The following is a 23,919-nucleotide window of genomic DNA, read 5'->3' as shown; positions in this document are numbered from 1 at the left end:
TATGTTTCAGGCTTCAAATATATGGGAAAATCTTAGTAACTGGAATTAATCGAACCAGAAACCTCAAATTTCCAGTTCAGTCAATCCACAATACAAAATCAAGTCTTCTAGGCTTTTTATGGGCAAATTCTGTTATAACATCATCATTTGGGATGATGGCATCTCTGTGAATTGCCATTAGGGCCAACCCGGTTAGCCTCTCTTGCCCAAAGAATTCCATAGGTAGGTTTTTAGGCGTCAAGTGTGGAAAATGACCTTTCTGGGGTGCAAGTGGTTACTGGAAGAGTCGATAAGATGTTCAATTGAGACAATTGCCTGCTAAACTCTCCGACAGCCTCAATGGCGCAACAAAGTTGGTCCTAAGGGCTTTTGCCCTGCCACAAATTTTCATAGTTGAAATTCGCCATGTGCTCGTTTAGTTCCACCAGGTACTCATACATCACTAGGTCCTCTCTTGGGAATTGCGTTTTCTTCTCGGGACAGACAATTGGTATAAGATTGTACATAGCAGCAATCACTTTCTCGTGGTCAGTAAATCTTATTTTGAGCTGGGAAGTTGAGTCTTCCAATAGGGGTATCGCAACAGTTATGCGGTAATACTGTTACTGTTTGGATTAGCCTGATGCTTCTGTACTGATGTCAACCGTGGGAGATTGATCTCTTCATTGACATCGACCAATAAAAAATCGTTTGCTTCTGTAAATGAATTTTATACATGATGACACACGCCCTTACTGCTACATCCTGTGAGTTAATTACTGAGACCAATATATTTGTGAAATCAGCATATATAAATATTTATTTTGCGTTAGGACAGGAATGTGCCAAATGATAAACAGAACTGGACCTGAGATAGATCCTTGTGGGACACCAATATTGATTGTTCTTGGTTGTGGCTCGCTTTGATTCAAAACAATCCAATTATTGGCAGCAATACGGGACAATTTTTTAAGTAAGAGTGAATGATCAATTGTTTGAAATGCTCTACTGAGGTCAAAGTGAAGGAACTGTAGTTGCGGATTTATTACTTCTGAAACCATTTCCATAGCTGAGTAAGAGATTTTGATTTTCTAAAAGTGCAGTTAACTGAATATTAAATGGGGTTCATCGTGGATTAAATACTGAATATGAAAAACACTTCAATTAGGTATATCCGCAATAAAATTGCTAAAAAGCCATTTTTCTTTGGCCGTATAAACAGTTGCTTACCGTTTCAGACTTCCATTACAGTTTTCAAATCAAGCATTCAACCACATTTCGATTACTGTGCTACTTTACAGCAACAGCTGGTTAACGGAAAAACCGATTTTAAACAGATTTTTATATTATAATGAGTAGGTAAAATTTTCTCTGAAAATGTTCAAATTTTTGAACAGTTTTTACCTAAACTCAGGGGAAAATATTAGTGGAAGGTCGGTCACATGATTCAAATCATCAAATTGAAAGAGAGTTGATTGTCTTGATAATTATTGATTGCAAAAATCCATTCAAAATTATTTGTAAATATAATTTGGTATGAGTTTTAGCTTGAACATAGAAGTTCTTTGTCATTCAGAAATCTAAAATAACTGTGAGTTTTCTCATTTGAAACAATACAAGCTTTTCTCATAAGACCGTGTCACAGATATCGAGAGAAATTAACTACTCAGGACTCTTGATACTATACTTTTTGTCAAAGCCGTCGTGTCATTGGTTATAACCAGGACAATATTAATGAGGGAAATTTCCATATCACAGAACAAGATACTATGTAGATGATGTGATTATACTGCTAAGTCGTGATTATGAGATGCACTGCCTCTTGAAGTCTTCACTAATAGGAGGGAACCTTCAGGCTTATAGCGAACTCAAAACCTCACAATTACTAGTGGTAGATTAGATATGACACAACTGCAGGAGGAATCATAACCTTCAGTTCCCGGATTAATGAGTCACATTTCCTGATAACGAAGGCAGCATTCGCTACTAGTATTTTAATTTGTTGTTATTTACAGTTATAATTAGGCTTCAAAGTTCAATCCAATCAAAACTTACTTGCACCCATTTCAAAGGAAGGTATAAAATACGACACATCTGCACAAAACACACATTTTCGTTTATCTGGAGGACCATTAAAGCTTATCTATGTTTATCGATAACTAAGAATCAGCAGATATGATATGGAAATGATGACAGTGATAACCCACCAGCTACGTTGAATGTGTCCAGGTTGTGTCCAGTTGTGCCCATTGCAGTATTGGTCAATAGCGAAAAATTTGCACTAAACTAGATTCGAAAGTCATTTTGATTTACGAATAAAACATTTAAAATAAGTTATAAATACACTAACTGACAGTTTATCGCCATTTTCGAAACGTCACTACGATCCGTTTTGGCTGCATTGAAATAACAGAAAAGTGTTTTCAGTGTGGCCAATATAAGCCACTATATTGATATTGACAAGATTTTGTAATCTTTTAATGAAGAATGTAACATTTCAATTACTTTCTTCATTTAAATTGTATCAAACTTCCATTATTTGGTTCATTTATGAGATATTTCTATAACTTTGAAATTATTGACATTTGACATTTTCATTTCATATTTCACTTGCTTAAACAGTGAAAATGAGAAAGAGAACCGTATCTATCTGTCGAATTCCAAAAGGTAAAAAACAGGAGTGAGTAAAATAACTATAAGGCATATACATTTTCATGTTGCATCTTTCTAATCCGATCTTAATCGAAAAAATTGGAATTTTTGGAAGAAGTACGTTTGAAACCATTCACCACAGTTTTTGTCATTGTTTCACCATAGTTTTGCTTTTATTAGCCTACTGAAGTCGATTTGTATAACAAGCATTGTCCAACGTAAACGCATTGAGCGATGAATAGTTATAATGGAAAAATTAAAAGTCCCTTGTTTGAAATTGGTTGTTAACGAGTCAATTTTCTTTCCAACAGATGACGCCAGTTACTTAATTGAATACATCTAGGAATGGGATCTACAGCAAGATCCATTTCACTGAATGGACTATTGTCTAAGTGATGGCAGCACTAAGCATTAATACACAGTGTCAATATAATATGTACATATTTTGGAATAGTTACTCTAGTTACCCATTTGATGTATTTTAAAATTTGAGGTACCCATTATTGCAGATGGCCTAGTGTTCTCTTAATTCATGGTACAACTCTGAGTTCCAAACGTGAAGCGCCGGGACCACTAAATTACTGAACAACCCCGTTGCTGAGTTTTTTGCTATGGTTTCAATGCCGGAATGGTCATTACCATCGTTTTTATGCTCATCAATTCATCTTCTACGGAATCTTCGGAATGGGGTCGTAGGGGGACGCGAAATCAAAGGTTATTCATTGATGTGTTTATCAAAAATATCAATACTGTTAATATTATTCCGCTTTCTGCTTCGATAAGTTTGTTGGGGGTTAAAATGAACACCAATATATCTTGACATAATATCATGTAGCTGGAATTGCAAAGGCTGCTTCTTGAAAGCAACTGTTCCGAACCAGAAAACTGTACACAGCTCAGCAACTTTTGGTGCTTTGTAAAGCTCAGATCAGACCTTCTTTGGATTATTGTTCTCATGCATGGATCTCTGGAAGCACTATTAGAACGGATCGAATCGTGACGTCATTCTTATTCCAGCGAAAATTCAAAATATCTCGGGTAGGTATGGGAGATTTAATCAGATAAGATGTAAAGAGAAATGAAAATTTCTATGTTTTTAACCATAGTAAAAACATAGAAATTTTCATTTCTCTTTTCATTATGATCTCCTACCACGTAGTAACGGCTACATCCATCAATTTACTGCGTTTTATAGAAAGTGTTGAAAATATCGATCGAAATTCAAAAGTAAGAACAATATTTTGGTTGTTCGATAAAAAAACTATTGATTATTAACGCGAGTGTTCCATATTTTTGTTACTCATCATATACATACAACTACTTATAAAGTCTTTTGAGATTTGTTATGTTGAACCAAACATAGCATGTTTGAAATAAAAAACTAAATTTTTCACTTTTTAACCTACTCAATTACGAATATGTACGCCTATGGAACAGCAATAGCAAAATTACTGTTCACTCCGTTACTTAAGGAAAACGACTTTATTGAATTCTAGTTAAAGGTTCTAAATTTTACTTTCCGACCGGGGGTCTCTCCCATAGCTGAAAGCTTGCGACATTTCTGTCACCCTATTTTTACGCCACTGGTGATTGAATATTGTACAGCAAACGCGGAAAGCACTTTCCGGCAGTCGAGGGAATTTCCCTAACATTGCAACATCGCAAAGCTTCATCCGCGCATCTAACTAAAAATCCTCCGTCTCTCTCATACATCCAGATCGGCATTCGTTAAATTTCAGCATCCCTATTTCGCTTTCCGATTGTTCTGAGTCACCGGTCTATTTTAGTTAGTCATTGCATAAATGTTTAATAAGCGCGCCTACCTCCTACAATGCGCGAGTTACGAATGTCACCGTGCTGTAAACATTCAATGATTTAGTTGGTGTCTGTTTTTCGGAATGTTCAGAATTTCAACGAGGTTCGACGCTTCAGGAAAAGGTCGGCCGTAATTGGAACAGAGAGCCGAAAAAAGCGATCAACATGACGGATCCAAAACGTGCACACCCGATTATTGTCAAAAGCGCGATACCAAAGAATCGGTAAGTTTCTGGTTTGCTGGTAATCGATATTTTGCTGTGGGAATAGCATGCCTGGCACTGTTTCCCCTTCGTTTTAGATTCAACCCTTTGGGTTATTTGCGTCGAGGCCCTTTCGGTGTTTGTATATCGATTTCTTGGTGTTGGTCTTTGGGTGTAGTTATTTTTGCATTTATTAGAAGTTTTGAATTATTGTAAATACTAAAGTTTTGATTGATTATATTCCAAAATAAGATTAGTTTAGCGAGAGTTAGCGAAATTAAACTCCTCAGCTGATTATTCACTTTATATTGTTAAAAAATAGTTGATTAAATAAGAGCCATTCGAAAAATCAGGTTGACATAGTACAGAATATTACTGGAGTTTTTTCCCAACACGAAACCGTTATTTTAACACTTCGACACGTGTTTCGATCACCAAGTGATCATCTTCAAGGGAAAGATCAGAGTTTGTTCTAATGTTAATTCATCTTCGATGACGTCTTCACATTGAACCGGGCGGCGGCGCCGTTCTAAAGACACCGGGACAATAGATTATTGCAATTTGCGTAAAAATCTCTAAATTTTTTTCAAATATAAAACTTATCCCATGTTACTCCTAGATATTGAAGCATATAGGTGAATGGATTTTTAAAATCAGTTGACTAGTCTTTGAGTGTACCTATTACAAACAAACAAACGAGTAAATCTATCGTATTCATAGTTATTACCTCAGATTTAAATTATACTGTTTAGACATGAAAAGAGCCGCACAAAAAGAAGGAAACGACATAGAATCTTATGTGTGTGAGTAGTAGATGATTTGTGGGTATTTATTAGTTGTTTGCTCCATGATCGTAAAAACCGACGTACCTAAGCTAAATGTTGTTCACAAATACCGCATGAAATAAACTAATATAATAAAATAACGCAGAATCGTAAATCGATGATATCCATGAATAAACTCTGGATGATTTTTTCCACCCGGCAACCAAATACCAACATTGCCAAGCGAAAATAATATGTTGCTTTCTTACTTGACCAAGGACAGAGATATCAACCTGCCCGGGAATATATGCGACTGTGTGCAGAGAAATTGGAATAATCTAACCTCATACACAACTCAATAAAGATATTCTCGGACAGTCAAGCGGTGTTGGAAGCTCTTGGCTCCTATAGTCTATCCATTTCCAATTGGAACGGCAAAAAAAATAAGAGCACTACGAGGGGTGTTCATAATCACTGCCCGGCAAATGGGAAATGTATATACTACCAGTGCTTTTACGTTCAAAGCGTCCCTGGTACAGTCATAAACATTTCTTGCCTGTGGCCTCTAGTCGCCCAGATAGTTAGTGCTATGATAGCACGACGTGCTATCAAATGTAGTTGAGGAATAAAGGCTCTGCTAGCTGGACTGGCTGAATACTAATTTTTTGTCCGTTTCACAATATTTCTTTATCAGTGTCGTGTGTTCGTGGGATTAGGTGAGGTAGTGAGTGGTTTTGCAAACCGATTTTTTTAAACTTTTTCTAGAGATCAATTACCCTAACACCAAACTGATATTTTTGCACTCGACGCGCGTTTCGCTAACAAGGTTAGCATCTTCAGGAGAAGCAAATTGATACTGAATCTGAAGACAAGGGTTAGCTGTTGATATACTTAAAGTTTTTTGGTCCGATGTGGACTTTGTTTGTTAAATGATGATTATCCTAATTGATTTTTCGGTAATCAACTAGTGGAACCACTACCTGCAAATTAATTTGTCAACAATAGATTAAAAAGCGGATTCGATGTGTGAAACACGTGGTCATATTCTCTCACGTTTGTCTCCATACTATTGTGTGTTCAATGCAATTGAAATGGTTTGGGCCACAATGAAAAAAAGCTTGCGGAAATGTAATCAGTCACCGACTTTGAATACTGTGGTGCTTGACAATATAAGGCGAGTGGTGAACGAACTAGGAAATTGTGATGTGTGGAAGAACTGTGTGGCCTACGTTGTAAAAGAAGAGAACAAATATTATGTGCAAAGTTCCATAAATCCGATCGTTATTCAACCCGATGATGGTTCCACCTCATCCGAATATAGCGAAGAAGAATTTTGATTTTTCTGGCAATTTTGTTGGCCTCTATATGTTCATTGTATTTAAGAGTTTTCAACTCGGAAATCAACTACCTCAAATTTCGAAGTTTTTTATATATACCCATGGTGGAATAATTTAGTTGAGATAACCTTTTCATGTGGTGATCAATTGATATGATTGTAAGAATAAGTAACTGAAAAACTACCACTGAAAAATAATATGCCGACGCCTATGTCGAGGCGGGAATTCCTTCTCTGTGCTGTTCCAATTGGCATTGGAAATACTATTCTAAACCTATATTGGTAGCAAATTGCCAAAAACGACTCTCCTCGATAGGAAGAGTTAACAGATTGTGTTTCCTAGATTCCTGGCCATATTGACCTGGAAGGCATAAACTATTACAAGTAACATCAGGCTTGACCGAAATTCATTTCTCAACTGTACGTAAAATATTCAAAAACAAACCTCCGGGAATTTTCATTTTCCTCAATCTGAAAAAATGAAAAGTTATATTGAAATTGTCATTTTTTTAGACTGTGGAATGTGAGAATACTATACATTATTTTTGTTCAATTTGGGTTGTTTTGTATTATTTTCCGGTAGACATATATATCAACTTCTTTTGTAATCAAAATTAAGAGTTGTTCAAGCGAACTTTATCGAAGGTCATTATTATCATTTACCTGCGTTTATAGATAAATCGACAATTCACGATTAACATTTTTAAAAATGTAACGAGTACATCCTAATGAGTGTCTCTCTCGATAACGTTTCCTTGTTAAAATCGGTATACTTTTCGCTTTAACAACAAATTTTACGAACTAACTCTCTGACCTCTTAACTTTCGAACTTTCGGACAAACTTTGTATGAATCTACTGTTTCCGGCTACTCTTCGGCTGAATATTGGCATCCATATATTTGTAGGAGAAAGAGGTCTAAAATACACAAACTGCTTTCATTAGCTTGGAAATTATGTTTCAAAACAAAATGAAAACACTAACTCAAATATCATAATCCTAACGTTTTGTTTTTTATTTTTACCAAAATATCCATGAACAAGAAACTTTGGAAACATCACAATTTTCTGATGATTTTTTTTTTCAGGGAGGAACTCCTCAAGTGGAACGGATGGGGATACAAGGACTCCAAATTTGAAATTAAACTAACCGATGACGGTCCGGAAATCTACTTCAGTGGCAAAAGGTGAATAATTTTATGTTCTATTGTTGTATCTACAACTAACAGCATCAAATTTCCACGAATAAGTAGCAGGAAATTTCATAGAGAGGGAGAATAAATTGTTTTGTCGTACATGTATGTAGTTGTGTAGATGATGACGCACATACGTTATCAATTTGTGCTTCCAATATGAGTACGCAAACTGGAACAAAGTAATAAAAACGAAACTACAAAGCCCCTGCTCTGAACAACAAAACCCCACACACACCACACCACAAGACACCGCCCTACACAGGCACGACATACGTCTTGTGTCGTTTTTCGTGTCGTGTGTCGTTGCTTATGTCGTGTGTCTTGCCTTGTGTCGTGTCTTGTGTAGTGTCATATGCGTGCATTGTCGTGAGTCGTGTGCGGTGTCGTGTCATGTCATAAGACAAGACTTTACACACAAGATACAATATACGACACGAGATATGACAGAGGACAAGACACAATAGACGACACAAGCCACGACATATTACACGATACAAGACACGACAAATGCACAACACAAGAAGAGACACGCGATACTTTTCAGGACATAAGACACGACACGATATGATATGTGACACCAAAAAAGCCACGACGCAATACATGACACAAGTCACGACACAAGACACGAAAAAGATACGACACACGACAAGTCACGACGCAATACATGTCACAAATCACGACGCATTACACGACACAAGTCACGACAAAGATACGACACACGAAATGACACAGGATACTACACAATGACACTACACAAGACTACTCCACACACGATACGACACATGACACGACACAAGATACACGACACAAGCAAAGACATAAGACACGACATGATACTCAACACAAGACATGACACAACACAGTACACACAGCACTACAACACAAGTCACGATACACGAAACGACATAAGATATGACATACGACACATCACAAGACACACGACATGGCACAAGACACGACATGATACACGACACTACACAAGAAATTACATCACACAAGACACGGCATGATACACGACGCGACTCAAAATAAACGACACGACACAAGCCCCGACATAAGACGCAAGATACACGACATAAGACATGATACGACACAAGACACCCGGCACTACACTACACCTATTATTGGTAGTAATTTTGTACTCCAGGAATTTCAAAAAATTAGTCAACTCTCTGATGAGATTGGACTTGAATTAAATTTCGACAAAATGTGAAATTTCTGCTCCTTTTTAGATGCTCACAAATCCATTCACAATAATTCCTCTACAAATTAAAATAGTCCCCAGAGCAGGCTGGTCGTTATTGGGGGCTCCTCTCTACAGTGTCTTTATCACATTGCCTCACACGGAAAACAGAGTCTAATTCTATTGTCATCTCGTCTCAATCGCCTTTCTTCCTATATAGAATATTTTCCCTTGAAATACTGTTTGGCAATCCTCAAATTATTATATACCCCGTGATGCAGTCGAACTTTGATGTGTCACACCAATCTCTACAGTTAACTCAGGTGGTTTAAGTATTCAATTAGCATCGTCCCTCTCACTGCCAGCTTTTCTTTCCTTTTATAACACTTCTTTTCATTTGATCAACTCCATTCTTTCCTAATCTTAGTCGTATATTCATTACAATTGCTCTTTACATCATACAATTCAAATAAATGTCTTTGGAGTTGTCACAAAATTAAAACTATCGCACAAAAAAACGAATTCAGCCCTTCTCGATAATTAATTGTTTCATATAACAACAATGTTTTTATAGAACTCTAAAAAATAAGAAAAATTTAGGTAGATATTATTATTCTCTACGTTTTTAGGTATCCAATAGGGGAGGTGAGTCTCCCTCATTTCTTAGAATGGGCACAGGACATCCTGGACGTTGACCTAACCAAGAAGCCAAAAGAAACAAGGGGCATACCTTCCGAGGACCAATATCAGAAACCAAACATCACTACAGAGATATTGTACAAAATTTCTAGTCTTGGAATACCATATTCTATAAAGGTTAGTTATTTTTTATAAGCACGTGTGGAATAAGCACTCAAAACGAAAAAGAAGACCCTGTGGCTAAGCAACGAACATCTATATAATGTGCCCAAAATGATTATTTTTTCGACTAGGGCTGTCCCAATCTGATTTTCCTCCTTCTAAGATAACGACATTGACAGCACCCGATTCGAGAGAAGTTTAAATAAACAAAGACCCCCCCTCACTTACTCATAAAATTCACTATCATATCAGTCGATCGTTGGTGTTTTCAACTCATAAAATCACCGCTGTACTGAATACAGGTTTGAATTCTGTCTATTGGTACGTTTTCCCCGTGGGTTTGACAATAATTAACGACACTGTACATTAAACTCAACTTTATTTCACAACTACACTGACAATACAACACGAGGAATACTTTAACTGACACTTCAGACTAATACTCAAATGTCTATCGACTTATTAGATCACTTCGTACCGCACTGTCAACTAGAGTTCCTCGATTTGCGTGTGGGTAATTTGACAGATGTAGCCTCAACAAGATGGCCTTTATCAATCGTCAAAGTTCGAAAGTCCCTATTTATATTGTGTAATTGATATTTGAATAAAATTGTGTACGGAACTGTCGGTGGAGGGAAAGTCACATTCTATCGCGGGTCATTTCTTTCCAGGGCTGTCAGAACCAGTGTTTTCGTAATAGATCTAGTGATTTCGGCCAATGTTCAGTACGTTAGTGTTACATTTAATATATCTAGTACATTTTAGCAAATAATTTATATTTAGTACAATTTTTAGTACAAATGAGAAGCTCTTGTCAAAATCGTCAATTGTTACTGTCATTTGCCATATTTGAATTGTGAACAAATGTAAACCACGGTAGAAAGTGTTTGCCATTTTGGTAATATAGATTATAAAAATGAACAAGTAAGTTGTGAATTGTAAATTATAATTAACAATCATGTATCAATACATTTTATTTTTAATAAAGGTTTGTTATACGAGAAAAAGAGCATGTTGCTTCAGAACTAGAACCGGTCAATGAAAATGAAAGTATTGTTTTAGAAATTGAAACTGATATTAGCCAAGCAGAATTAGAGATTACAGACACTGATTTTAACCATAACAACGATGATATGGAACAGTTAGTTTCTATACAAGAGGTATAGTATAGATCCATTTGTTTTGTTGACATGTCAATAAGTTTTTTTTGTTACATTTTTATCTATTTACGAATTTTTTTTAGTTGCTATACAAGTGATATATGCAATAATATGTTCAAATAAGTTTGTTATCATTGTTTTTAGTATTTATATCTGTATGTATTTCAGAAGATATTTTCATTTCAATAAATGTATATAATTATTTTTCATTTATGTAGGTCTACAGTAACAATGTGAAGTTTTGTCCCTTTGTTATTATGAATAAATCATTAATTTAAAATTCCCGCCATTTATTTAGTACTTTTTGTGTTCGGTGTTGGTGCTTTTTAGTCCGTTTTGGTACATATTGATATTTATTCTTTTTAGTACCTTTTCTCCGGATTTAGTACTTTTTTGTTGCATGATTTAGTATATCATTGCATTTTCATTCTGGCAGGTTCTGGCGTTTCTTTCGCCGCAACCCGCGCGCTTTCTAATTCAGCGACTTCAACACAATCTGTGATGTAGATATTGTCTTGCTGAGCCCATTTATTTTTGTTCACGTCGATATTTCTCCACAGGTCCTCGACCGAGTGATTCGAGCGCACGGACAGAGCCTCCACGAGATCTACTCCTTGCAGAACTCTAACCTCGAAAGGATACCAGACGTCGTGGTATGGCCGAGCTGTCACGAAGAAGTTACGAGGATAGTCGAGCTCGCGCATTTCGAAAACATCGTCGTTATTCCTTTCGGGGGCGGAACTGCGGTTTCGGGAGCCGTCGAATGCCCTGCCGAAGAAACCCGCCCTATAGTGGCCCTTGACACGTCGCAGATGAACAGGATTCTGTGGATCGATAGGGAGAACCTGGTAGCGTGCTGCGAGAGCGGGATCGTCGGACAGGACTTGGAGAGAGAGTTGGGGAAGTTGGGGTATACGACGGGACACGAGCCGGATAGTTACGAGTTCTCTAGTTTGGGCGGGTGGGTTGCTACTAGAGCGTCAGGTTAGTCCCTTTTTCATTCGGAAGAATCATGAGGTTCGATGGTTTGAATGTTGAACTGAATGGAACTGGGTACCAGTTTTCTAAATTGAAACGAGCCTCTCAATCCCGAACATCAAGAGAAAACAAAACGTCGCGTTATTTCGAAATATCTCTTATCAAGAGAAAAACCTTTCTATTGAAGACAACAGCCTATGTCATAGATCCGTTAGCCACTTGAATAAATAGAAATATCCACTGTCGCGCTTTTAGTTGTGTCAACTCAATATTCGATACTCTTTGACGACATGAATGAACTATGAACACTGCAGATTCTTTCAGGTTCTCTCCCGTTGACGAAAATACTGTACAGAAGTTTTTGAATAAAATCAGAAGCAACGCTGTAGGTTCGGACAGTATCTCACTTCGAATGATTCGTTTGGTGGAAACACATCTCTTGGAATACATCACCTTCATACTGAATTCGTGTATCACTTCCTCGTGTTTTCCTTCCCTTTGGAAACATGCACTTGTGATTCCCTTGGCCAAGTGTAATTCTCCGACACATTACTCTGATCTTAGGCCCATTAGTATTTACCTTCCCTATCTATAGTCTATTTCAAAAGAGTGTAGAGTAATAAATCATGAAGTGTCATAAAATTTGCCTGAATTTCGTTGTCGTCCATGGGCGTAGGCAAATCTTAGGATTATTAAACTTAATAATTAAAGTAAATTAAAAATTACAGACATAGATAATAATAAAAGGCCATTTTTGGGAAGTAATTTGGTCTAAAACTAAGTACCTACATGTATTTAGGTAAGTAAAATTTCTTAAAAAAAGATTAAGATTAATTTTAGTGGTTCTTGTAAACTTATTTAATATGCAATTTGGGTTCATATACTTGAGCATGATTTCTCAAAAAAGGGTTAACACTTAGTTCCGAGGTGCCATGTCATTATAATAATCCCTTTTTGACCCTGCCCACCAATCATGCAATACCTATTAAACCCAGGTAATTAAGAAAAAGGGTTTAAATATATTGTAATGGTGTCTTAAACATTCGAGTTATAATAGTAATTGTTACTACACCAATTAAACGTACAGTGATATTGTGATATAGAAATAGTGAAAAAGTTATAAAATGGGGACATTTACTCCAAAGAAAAGAAGTGTAAAAAATTCTCCGCTATCTGTTTGCGAAAAAGTTATAATTTTAAATGTATATGATTGCATAAAACACGATCACCCTAGTTTGTCTGTGCAAGAAAGTGTTGAGCGATGTGCCCGAATGACTGGAATTGGACAGTCCACGATTTTTAAATTATTGCGAGAAAGAAAGATATCAGGCCAGGTAAGTCCATGCAAGAGAAAATCAGGAAGACCAATAAAAATCTTAGATGAAGACACCAAATGTGACATTCGAAGAAAAGTTCATTCGTTTTATTTTAAAAAGGAAATACCCACTCTTGAAAAAATATTTATCGAGATAAGCCAAGATAACGATATTCCTTTGATATCCAGAAAACTTTTATGGAAAACTTTAAAAAGTATAAATTTTGCCTGGGAAAAGCACAATCGAAAGGCACTATTACTGGAAAGTGATGAAATTGTTTGCTGGAGACGAAAATATTTGACAACTATAAAGCAGTACCGCAGAGAGCAAAAGAAAATTTTTTATCTTGATGAGACGTGGATAAACGAAGGTTATATAGTCAAAAAAATGTGGCAAGATAAAAATATAACAAGTTCTCGCCAAGCTTTCATAGAAGGCCTTTCGACGGGTATTAAAGTGCCTTCGGGAAAAGGGAAGAGGCTGATAATTGCTCACATTGGAAGCGAAGACGGATTTTTAAAAGAAGGTTTGTTAAGCTTTGAGTCGTGCCGGACGGGAGATTATCATGAGGACATGAATTCGGATGTCTTCGAAGACTACTTCGGGGAAATGTTAAAATTTCTTTCAGCTGATTCGGTCGTGGTTATGGATAATGCAAGCTACCATTCAAGGCGCTTAGAGAAGGTACCAACTTCAGCTTGGAGAAAGCAAGAAATTATTAACTGGCTGTCAAATAAAGGTATTCAGTTTGAGACGAATTCAGTAAAGAAGGAACTACTAGCCATAGTAAAACAACATAAATCTCGCTTCATGAAATATGCCGTAGAAGATGTAGCAGAAAAGTATAAAGTAACTGTGCTGCGCCTACCGCCATATCATTGCGAATTAAATCCTATAGAACTTATATGGGCACAAGTTAAAGGATATGTTGCAAGGCACAATACCACATTTAAAATGAAAGATGTCAAGGTATTGTTTGATCAAGCCATTATGGAAATCACATCAGAAAACTGGCAAAAAGCAATCCAGCATGTTTTAAAAGAGGAAGATAAAATGTGGGAACTGGACAACTTGGTCGATCAGGTGGTTGACCCTATAATTATAACACCAGGGGATGATGACAGTTCTTCGGATGAAGACTATACTGATGTAGAATAATTTAATTGAATTGTAAATATACTGTAGCGGGATAAGCAATCTGGACAGAGACCAGTGTATCAGTGACAGTGACACTTTTGCTTAGGTTAGGGTTTAGAATTAAGGGTAGTCTGAATAATTATTTTCTCGGAAGGTTCTCGAAAATTGTACCTAGTAATCTCTAGAACATTCAATTAGGGTATAAATAGAGTGTTGTTAAACGTTAAGGGAAGTTCACAGTTTTAGTATTGTTCAAGTGTCAAATTGTAATAACGTATCCAGTAAAGTTCTTGTCGTTTTTGTGAATAAATTGATTTAAAGTCCCCACAAGTGTTTCAATACGTAAAGCTCGTTCGTGTGTGTTTGTGAGTATTTCCCGATTTCGGTTCGTATATATTTTATTGTTACATTTTATATTTTTTTAATAACACTGTTCTGCTGTATTAAATTTTTATTTCCTTTAATATAATTTTTATGAATGCATATTCTTTTGGCAATTATCCCACTAGCGCGCCTCTGGCTCAGTATTTATCCGTCGATAACAATGGACAAATCCCTTAAAACAGGGTGATACCTACCTGCTCTTTATGAAACGACATAATTTTGCAATGCGGACTAGGGAAGTGACAGAATTTATTGACGGATCACCCTGTAGCGCTTTTGAATACTTAATGAGATTTTATTACTCTACACTCTTTTGAAATAGACTATAAAACGCTTGAACTGATTCTCAAAGATTAGTTGATTGAATTCATCACTTCGTACAATAGGTATCATAACTAGCGTTCAGTCTGGGTTTCGTTCTCAACATAGTACGACTTCCGCACTCCTCTGCATAACGGATGATATTTTCAAAGCAACCGATAAAAAGTATGTTACATGTCTAGTTTTATTAGATTTTAGTAAAGCTTTTGATACCTTAGACCGCAGAACTAAATCACTTTGGTTTGGATAAATGTGCCGTAGATCTTATTGAAAGCTTTTTGGAACACCGAACTCAGTGTATCAGCCTTGATCACTTAAAATCTGCAGTTCTGAACACCAACTTTGGAGTTCCACAAGGTTCCATTCTTGGACCTCTCTTATTTAACATCTATATCTCAGATTTTTACAAATGTATTAAATTTTGTAATATCCATCACTACGCTGATGACACTCAAATTTACTTTTCCGGAAGGCAATCTGGAAACACAAGAACTAATAAATAGAGATCTCAATTCACTGTATAACGTCTCGTGCTTTGCGAAACTTTAATTTTTTCTAAATTATCATATTGCGATTGCATATATGGACCTGCACTTACTCAATACGACTCTCTTCGCCTCCAAAGAATTCAAAACTCTTGTTTGAGATTTATATCATAGACTTGTTAGTTTTTCCCAGACTAACAACCATTATACTCGAAATGGCTCTGTCTTGGTCATTCCCAAACACAACTCGGCACTTTTTAATCGTAGTTTTTCCTATATTTCCGCTAAACTGTATAATAAGTTGCCCAGTGACTTCAGACTTTACACGATAATGACATTTAAAAAACGCTTGAAACTTCTTCTTAAATCCTGGTAATTGGTGCTCTGTATGTCGATTTTAGCATAACCCTTATTATTATTCATTTTAATCAAGCTTTTATTATTGTGTTTATTATTGTATTGGTTAATTTATCTTCTATTCTATACTTGTTATTATTATAGTTTTTTATTGTATACTTTTGTTAGGTTGATTTGAAAAACAGCTTATGCTGATAATCCGCCTGTTCATCTAATTTATTTTTGATGAATAAAGTCGATTTATTATTATTATTATCTCGGGCGCCAGCCTTGTGAATTTTCAGTGACACGAGGTACCTCTACACCGGGCAGCTACAGTGGAGACACGATAATCCAGGGGTCTGTGTGAACTAGACAAAATAGGTAGGAAGAAAGATTGGGGGGCGTTGAAGCGGTTTAGGGGGGGTGATGGCTAATTTAAAAATGTTTATTTTGCTTTCAAGACAAACTTTACCGCTCCTTCACGCTTAACGCGCGTTTTCTCGTGTAACACCATCTAGGGGACTAGACAGTAACTATTTCCTGTCTGATAGTTGTCAAACTGTACAATAGATGGCGGTAAGCTTCAATGCGAAGCGGGAAGTTTCTAGTCTCCATTCTCGAAACAACTAGGCCCGCCCGCTGCCTCATATAAAAGCGCGCGCGCCATCCAGCCAGTAATGTCATACGACGATATTACGAAAATAAGTGAACTCAGTTAGCGACTAGCTAGGTAAAGTGTTGTACGTGCGGTGGTGAATACTGTGAGTGGTGTTATTAGCAAGTTTTCAATATTCGGTTCTTTACTTCGGCATTTTTGAAGACAAAATTATGTCTGAAGCAAAAACGAAGAAACGGCAGTATAGCGCGGAATATATAAAATATGGATTTATTGAAAATCTCACAAATCTATTTTCGCCTATGTGGCTTCTTTGTAAATAAACATATTCGAATGAAGCGATGAAACCCTCAAGGCTACAAGATCATTTGAATAAAATGCATTCAGATAAAAAAGACAAAAGTGTGACTAATTTTCAAAAACCGGAAAAGAACTGTGTCAAAACTTTTTTCTGCAGTTTCTAAGCAAGACGACGACGGACTCCGAGCTTCCTACAATATCTCCTTGCTAATTGCTCGAACAGATAAACCTCACATTATTGGAGAGGATTTAATTTTACCGGCAATAAAAGAAGTAATAACTAATGTGCTCCATAAACCAGCGGCAGATATTATCCGAAAAATTCCTTTGAGCACTAGTTCCAAGCAAACACGAATTGATGAGATGGCTGAAAACATTGAAGAATCATTGTGCAATCATCTGAGGACTTCTAAATTCTCAATTCAGTTAGATTAGTCCATTTTACCAACTAATGAAGCATTGTTGTTGTCATACGTGATGTAGCGTAATAAGGTAGCGTAATGGAGAGAGCTCAGTATTTTTTGATGTATCTACATTGTTTCCAAGTGTTTCTACACAAAAAATCATCTAATACTTGAAGATATTTCAAGATTTTAATATAAATTTATGATTTATGACATTAAAAATATAATAAATACAACAATAAAAATTAATTGGCGCTCCGGGGCGACTTCATTGATTCCAGTGGCGCATTTGCTTTTTCAGCTGCAGGAAAACCCGGAAAAACCTGCAGCACCACATCATCTGAAGATCTTGATCTAACAATGTCCTCTCTCTCATAAAACAAAATGTAGGGTGTCTCCAGAGGCTCCAATAAATTCAATGCATCGCCAGAACACTTCGTGACACGACTATCGTCAAACTTAAACCAGTCCGTTTCTTCTTTGACCAAGGCGTAATAATGACCACTTGAAGTATCTTTTCATGAGCAATATAGCCTAATGACGAAGTAGCTAAAGAATACATCCAGCTAGGGCAAATCTGCATAATACAAAACCTATAGAAAACCCACTAACTGCCTTCACAGCGATCTGTTCATGAGCTGATTTCAAATGAAAGCAAAAGTGGAGTTGTGTTATTTATTACTTGTATGGCTTTGTTAGGCGCAGTAGATTAGAGGACAAATAATAATTCTGAACTAGTAGTAGACTTTATTTTAGGAATCCTAATATACAATATACATATAGTTATGCATACATGAATAATTTAGATACGTATATAATTTTACAGTGCGTCATGTATTACAATTTGATATATTCTAATAATAACTTTTTGAATACTTTTAAGGAATTTACATGTTTCATTTCATCAGGTAACTTATTGAAACTATCTAGACCTTTAAAGAACAATGAATTCATTCCACTCTTATAGTTTGTTTGGGATCTATAAAATGTATTACATGTTCTTGTGTTATATGAATGAATGTCACTATTTCGAACTAAATATCTGCTGATAGGCAGATAGGCTGGTTGTATCCCACTGGTAATTTTGAAAATAAAAATCCTGCTCAAATAATACAGTCTTTTATGTACCGGCTACCACTGTAGAGTAGTCAACATAAATTCAAGAGGGGTGTACTGGTTGCATCTCAAAATGATTCTCATACCTCGATTTTGTAGTTTCTGCAATTGTCTCATTTGATTTTGGTTGAATAGATACATCAGTGTGGCACAGTAGTCAAAGCGTGGCCTTATTATGCAGTTGTAACATGTTAGTCTAGCAAAGGTTGATAAAGATTTTGAAATTCTAGAGAAAACATACATTTTCTTACATATCTTTCTAATGGTATATTCGGGATGCTTATTCAAATTTATAGATGGTCTATAATGAATCCTAGGTACTTAATTTCATTTACAATTGTTAGTTGATTATTGAATATGCTGATATTAACGTCGTTAGTATCAATCTTTCTTTGATTCGAATTTGTTGTAACAATCATTGCCTTAGATTTATTGATATTCACTTGTAGATATAATTCAATGTTCTTTAAAGATATATTTTGATATTTTGTACAGCTTCTTTTAAATCACAGTTTTCCGTATATACAAGGGTATCATCAGCAAATAAATTAATATAGTGTGAACCAGGTACATAGTTGATATCATTTATATAAATAATGAATAGCAGTGGTCCCAAAACACTACCTTGTGTTACACCTATGTCATTTATATAATTTGATCAGACATTACATCACAAATTTTAGTCCTTTGACTTCTTTGCTCAAGATAACTATCTAACCAGTTTAAAGCTCTTCCAGTTACACCATAATGCTTCAGTTTATTGATTAAAGTTTTCCTATTAATTGTTTCAAAGGCACGCTTGAAATCTAGAAATATAGCAACAATATATTCTTTCTTATCAATCCTTTTTTTTCCACTCTGTGGCTGTTAGTTGTAATGCTGTTTCGCATGAGTGATTCTTACGAAAACCAGACTGATTTTCGATGAATAAATTATTTTCATTAAAGTATGTAACTAGTTGTTCATATACTGCCAACTAATTAATAATGCTAACCTCCCCTTGAAATTTAACAACTACAGTTTTCGAGACCTAACTGAAATTTTCTTCTAGGAATGAAGAAGAATGTGTACGGAAACATCGAAGATCTCTTAGTGCAAGTGAAGATAGTCACAGCTAAAGGCGTGCTTCAGAAAAACTGTCAAGTACCGCGCATGAGCTGTGGACCAGATTTCAACCACATCGTATTGGGCTCGGAGGGCTCTCTGGGGGTTATAACCGAAGTTGTTATCAAGATCAGACCCTTGCCTAAGTGTAAAAAGTACGGATCTATCGTATTTCCCGCCTTTGAACTGGGAATAAAGTACATGCGAGAGGTTAGTTCTTGAAAAATCCAGTGATTTTCTAACAAAAATAATGTCGATAGTAAATATGCAGACATACAAACACAGGACGTTGCGCCATCTCCATTCTCTCGCCTCAGCAATGGCAACAAAGAAAGATATATTTTTTGGATTTGTTTCGTTTCCATTGCGTCATCACCAGTTGATTCTCAAATGTTTTCGTTTTGTTCTACAATTTTTAGAAAGAAGGTTTTCTCCATATGGAAAGAGACGTACTCATAGTTCTGAAATCATGTCTGCAACTAATGGACGATTCCAGTACTCCTATTTAGTGTTGCCACTATAAAATTTTCGGGTCTAAATCGACTGACATTTTCTAGGCTTTTTTTGGAATAATTCAAAGTCGAAACAGATCGAATTTGTAATTTGATAGTTTCCTGGATGTTCCCGGATATAAGAATCGAAGTATTAAAGTTGATATGAGCAAAAATAAAAAATCCTGGAGAATTTAACTTTTTAGGTTGTTCAATTGTTCGAAACCTGTCACCTATATATGTTTACCTATTGTCACAAACATAGCATTTCAGTGTTCAATTTGTTTATGCCGAGTAGTTACGTTTTGATGGTGTATTCTGTAGGTGTTGAATGATATCTTTTTCCATACCATTATTATTACCATTCAGTTGCAGAACTCCAAAGATGGTTAGACTTTTTCCATCAGAACGATCCTGTTCTACTGAATACAATAAACAATAAAATTTCATATGTTATATGACATGTGACGGTAAAATTACAGAATTACCACTATTAAACAACGTACAAACTTGAAATTTCCTAGGATTTTTTATTTTTGTCTATATCAACTTTAATACTTCGACTCATATATCCGGGAACATGCAAAAATCTATAAAATCATAAATTATATCTGTTCCAACTTTGAATTATTCCAAAATAGGCCTAGGAAATGTCAGTCGATTTAGACCCGAAGATTTTAGAGTGGAAACACTGAATAGGTTTACTAGAATCGTCCATTCGTCTTTGACATTTGACTGATTTGATTGTGAACTGTCAGCTCTATCACAAAACAATTGGCAGTAGTGTTTTTAATGATACTGCCATGCTGATCAGATTTATGCTTAAGTATGAGTTCTCTTTCAATAAACATTAGTATCAAAATTAATTAATACGTTGGTGATTCTGTTTTCCCTCTTATATGAAATCATCGTGGACTCTCTGGTATTCGAGTAATTCAAAAATGAGTTTATATCATTTGAATTTTACACCCAGATGTCGAATATATCGTTAACAAATCTTCACCATATCATTGGACTATTCTGATTAGTTTCGATGTATATTTCCTCAAAATATTTCATGAAAATGTATCTCGGAATCGATTATGAAGGTAACACTTACCATTTCAAATTCCTGATAAAAATTCTCGTTGAAGTAGTTATGTCAGTACATAACTTTGGCAACTCAAAAACAGTTTCCACGCCCAATTCGGTTCTGTGTGCCATATTAGTATAATTTTTACAATTCTTAGAATTTCATCAACTGAAACGTTGGATAACACCATAACTTATCAGGAGTTCTTCATTAGGTTTTTCAATTGAATCAGATGTATTCTTGCAAAATCCGGATTGTCTGCTACTGCGACATACATGATCAGTGGTATGTGCGTTGACTGCGAGTCTCAAAAAGACTAACTGGCGAGCTACTTGTTCACTCGTATTTATAATTTCAGAGGGTGGTTAGGTTCATCAGATTTTATTCGAAGATGGCGTTTCAGCCCGGATTTTGTTGTCTATAATCGTGATTCCGTTCTTATATTGTCCAGATTCTCTGTTGCCTCAGGCTTATCTACACGAATTTGCACTTGAAATGTTATTACCACGATCTGGAGAAAATATTTCAAATTAACCCCACGTTGGGCGCCGGGTAAAAATCGCACCCTCTCTCCTGGCGCCTCTCGTTGTTTGAAAAACCGATTTGTTTCTAGGTAGCCCGCCGAAAATGGCAACCGGCATCGATACGTCTCATGGACAACGACCAGTTCAAATTCGGACTGATCCTCAAACCGAAACCCAACCGCTTCGAATCGTTAGTCGATGGCTTCAAAAAGTTTTACGTCACGAAGCTGAAAGGATTTGAACCGGACCACATGTGCGTGATGACGTTGTTGTTTGAAGGCGAAGACAGCGACGTCAGTGCAAACGAGAAGAAGCTTTATGGATTGGCGAAGGAGTTTGGGGGATTCTCGGCTGGGGAAAAGAATGGAGAAAGAGGATACATGCTGACCTTTGTCATCGCTTACATCAGGGTAAGGTATTTTAGAATTCGAATGACTCAACCATTAGGTATTGAGTTGGGTTGTTTAGCAATTTGTATTTAATAATTGAATACCATTGAATTATTGAGGTTTTCAATAATTCAACCAAGAGGTCAGCAATATAATGTCATGCTGTAAATTTCTTTAGCATAACAAAAAAAATAAAATAATGTATCATCGTACGCTTACAACTTGGCATTTCCTTCAACAATAATTTGATTATAGACAATTGTTTTCCAGGATTTGGCGCTCCTATACAACGTGGTGGCGGAATCGTTCGAAACGTCCGTCCCCTGGGACAGGGCGGCCTCTCTCGTCCGGAACGTGAAGCACGTCGTCTCAGAGGAATGCCGCGCCATCGGGATCACGCATTTTCTGATCAACTGCCGCGTGACGCAGACCTACGACGCGGGCTGCGTCATCTACTTCTACCTCGGGTTCAACCACGGTCGCATCGCAGAAGACCCGGTGGTCATCCACAGCAGGCTGGAGACGAGGGCGAGGGAGGAAATCCTCGCATGCGGCGGCAGCATCTCCCACCACCACGGCGTTGGGAAGCTGAGGAAAAAGTGGTACCAACGTTCCGTCTCCGATGTGGGGGTGGGCCTCTATCTGGCCGCGAAAAGGGAGCTCGATCCCAAGAACATTTTCGCTACGAATAATCTCGTGCAGTCGAAGTTGTAGGTTCGCCGTTTTGTACCGTTAGTTCTACAGTTACCGTTAGTTTTAAGATCGGATGCTTGTTTTTTATTTTAGGAACAATAAATTTTTTGCCAGATCTGAACGTTTTTTTATGCTTGGAAATTATACCGCCCTATATATTGAAGTCTAGTTCAAGTGGAAGGCTAAATTAGCAGGGGTGGCAAGAGTTTCAGAATACGAAATGAAGTAATCCAAGGCACTCACTCAACAGTCTAGAAAAATACAACACGTGTTTCGCTATACACTATACATTAACTAGGACAAACTGGAAAAAACCAAGACAAGTACTTCATTAAAATCACTCTGTAAAGGCAAGCGAGACTTAAGGGGAACCACCTACTGGTGCGACACCCAGGTTTGCTTTACAACTTTTTATGTCAGCACTGGTGGTTTGACCAATTTTTAAAACCGACAAGTGTGTCTATATCAGTCAGATGAAAAGAAGCATTGGTACCCACCTAGTCGAGCACAAGCGTAGTTCCCGAATGTATTTCGCAATACATTCAAAACAAACATCACAAATTAAAGTGTTTTTGAATACGTTATAATGGATTTTCATCATATTTTACAAGTTATACATACAAATAATTCTCAAACTACATTTCTTGAAACGAACATGCGTCAGTGAACATGCGAGATAAGTACCTAATAGGAAAAAGTTTGTCACCAATCATATAGTTTTGTTTTCACTCATATTACAATCAAGCGGTTTTTCACCTGTATGAGTCACCACATGAGGTATCAAATCCATTTTCCAGAAGAAATTCTTTTACAGTTATTGTATTGAGGTTTTTCTACAAAATGAACAAGCGAATGACATTTCAAATTTCTTTTGATGAACATTACATTTAAAATGCTTCTCTCCAGTATGAGTAAGAAAATGACCCCGTGAAGGTTGTTTTTTAAAAAATGTTTCTCGCAGTAGGGGCTGAAATGTCTTAGTATACAGTGGAACAAATTGCTTTCCATAATTTGGGCCCGCTCATATTACATTCTAACGGATTTTCACCTGTATGAATCAGCACATGAGGTATCAAATCCATTTTACTGAAGACATTCTTTTCACAGGTATTGTATTGAGGTTTTTCTACAAAATATACAAGCGAATGTCATTTCAAATTCTTT

The 23,919-nt window shown here is 36.4% G+C and overlaps 2 protein-coding genes across 5 annotated transcripts in view; one reads left to right on the top strand and one right to left on the bottom strand.

Annotated features, from left to right (window-relative positions):
- The window catches only part of step (cytohesin steppke), a 97,508-nt gene extending 95,128 nt beyond the window's left edge, over nt 1–2,380 (bottom strand). For 2 of the 4 annotated variants that reach the window (XM_074181085.1, XM_074181094.1), the window contains exon 1: nt 2,035–2,180. In XM_074181085.1, coding sequence (XP_074037186.1) covers nt 2,035–2,044 — 10 coding nt within the window. In that variant the 5' untranslated portion in view covers nt 2,045–2,180. The other 2 variants (XM_074181077.1, XM_074181088.1) reach the window with 2 other exon arrangements.
- Nucleotides 2,381–4,365: 1,985 nt separating this feature from the next.
- Nucleotides 4,366–22,870, top strand: Agps (alkyldihydroxyacetonephosphate synthase). Its single transcript, XM_023159326.2, has 7 exons — nt 4,366–4,670; nt 7,835–7,933; nt 9,755–9,941; nt 11,647–12,070; nt 19,534–19,796; nt 21,763–22,083; nt 22,333–22,870. Exons 1-7 carry the CDS (start codon nt 4,612–4,614, stop codon nt 22,774–22,776), a joined length of 1,797 nt encoding a protein of 598 aa, XP_023015094.2. The 5' UTR covers nt 4,366–4,611; the 3' UTR covers nt 22,777–22,870.
- Nucleotides 22,871–23,919: the final 1,049 nt, after the last annotated feature.

The sequence above is a fragment of the Leptinotarsa decemlineata genome, unplaced genomic scaffold (genome assembly GCF_025532065.1).
Source record: "Leptinotarsa decemlineata unplaced genomic scaffold, Ldec_3_MD MMD2_P_RNA_scaffold_2, whole genome shotgun sequence".
Lineage (NCBI taxonomy): Eukaryota > Metazoa > Arthropoda > Insecta > Coleoptera > Chrysomelidae > Leptinotarsa > Leptinotarsa decemlineata.
Note: the sequence above shows the minus strand (reverse complement) of the source record. Positions and strands in the feature narration are given on the sequence as shown.

What these genes read in the sequence shown, in the direction of transcription:
- Agps (XM_023159326.2), top strand. Translation starts at nt 4,612, where the DNA reads ATGACGGATCCAAAACGTGCACACCCGATTATTGTCAAAAGCGCGATA. An exon ending in GAATAAAGTACATGCGAGAG is followed by an intron (nt 19,797 to 21,762) that starts GTTAGTTCTTGA and finishes ATTTGTTTCTAG; the next exon opens with GTAGCCCGCCGAAAATGGCA. An exon ending in TTGTCATCGCTTACATCAGG is followed by an intron (nt 22,084 to 22,332) that starts GTAAGGTATTTT and finishes ATTGTTTTCCAG; the next exon opens with GATTTGGCGCTCCTATACAA.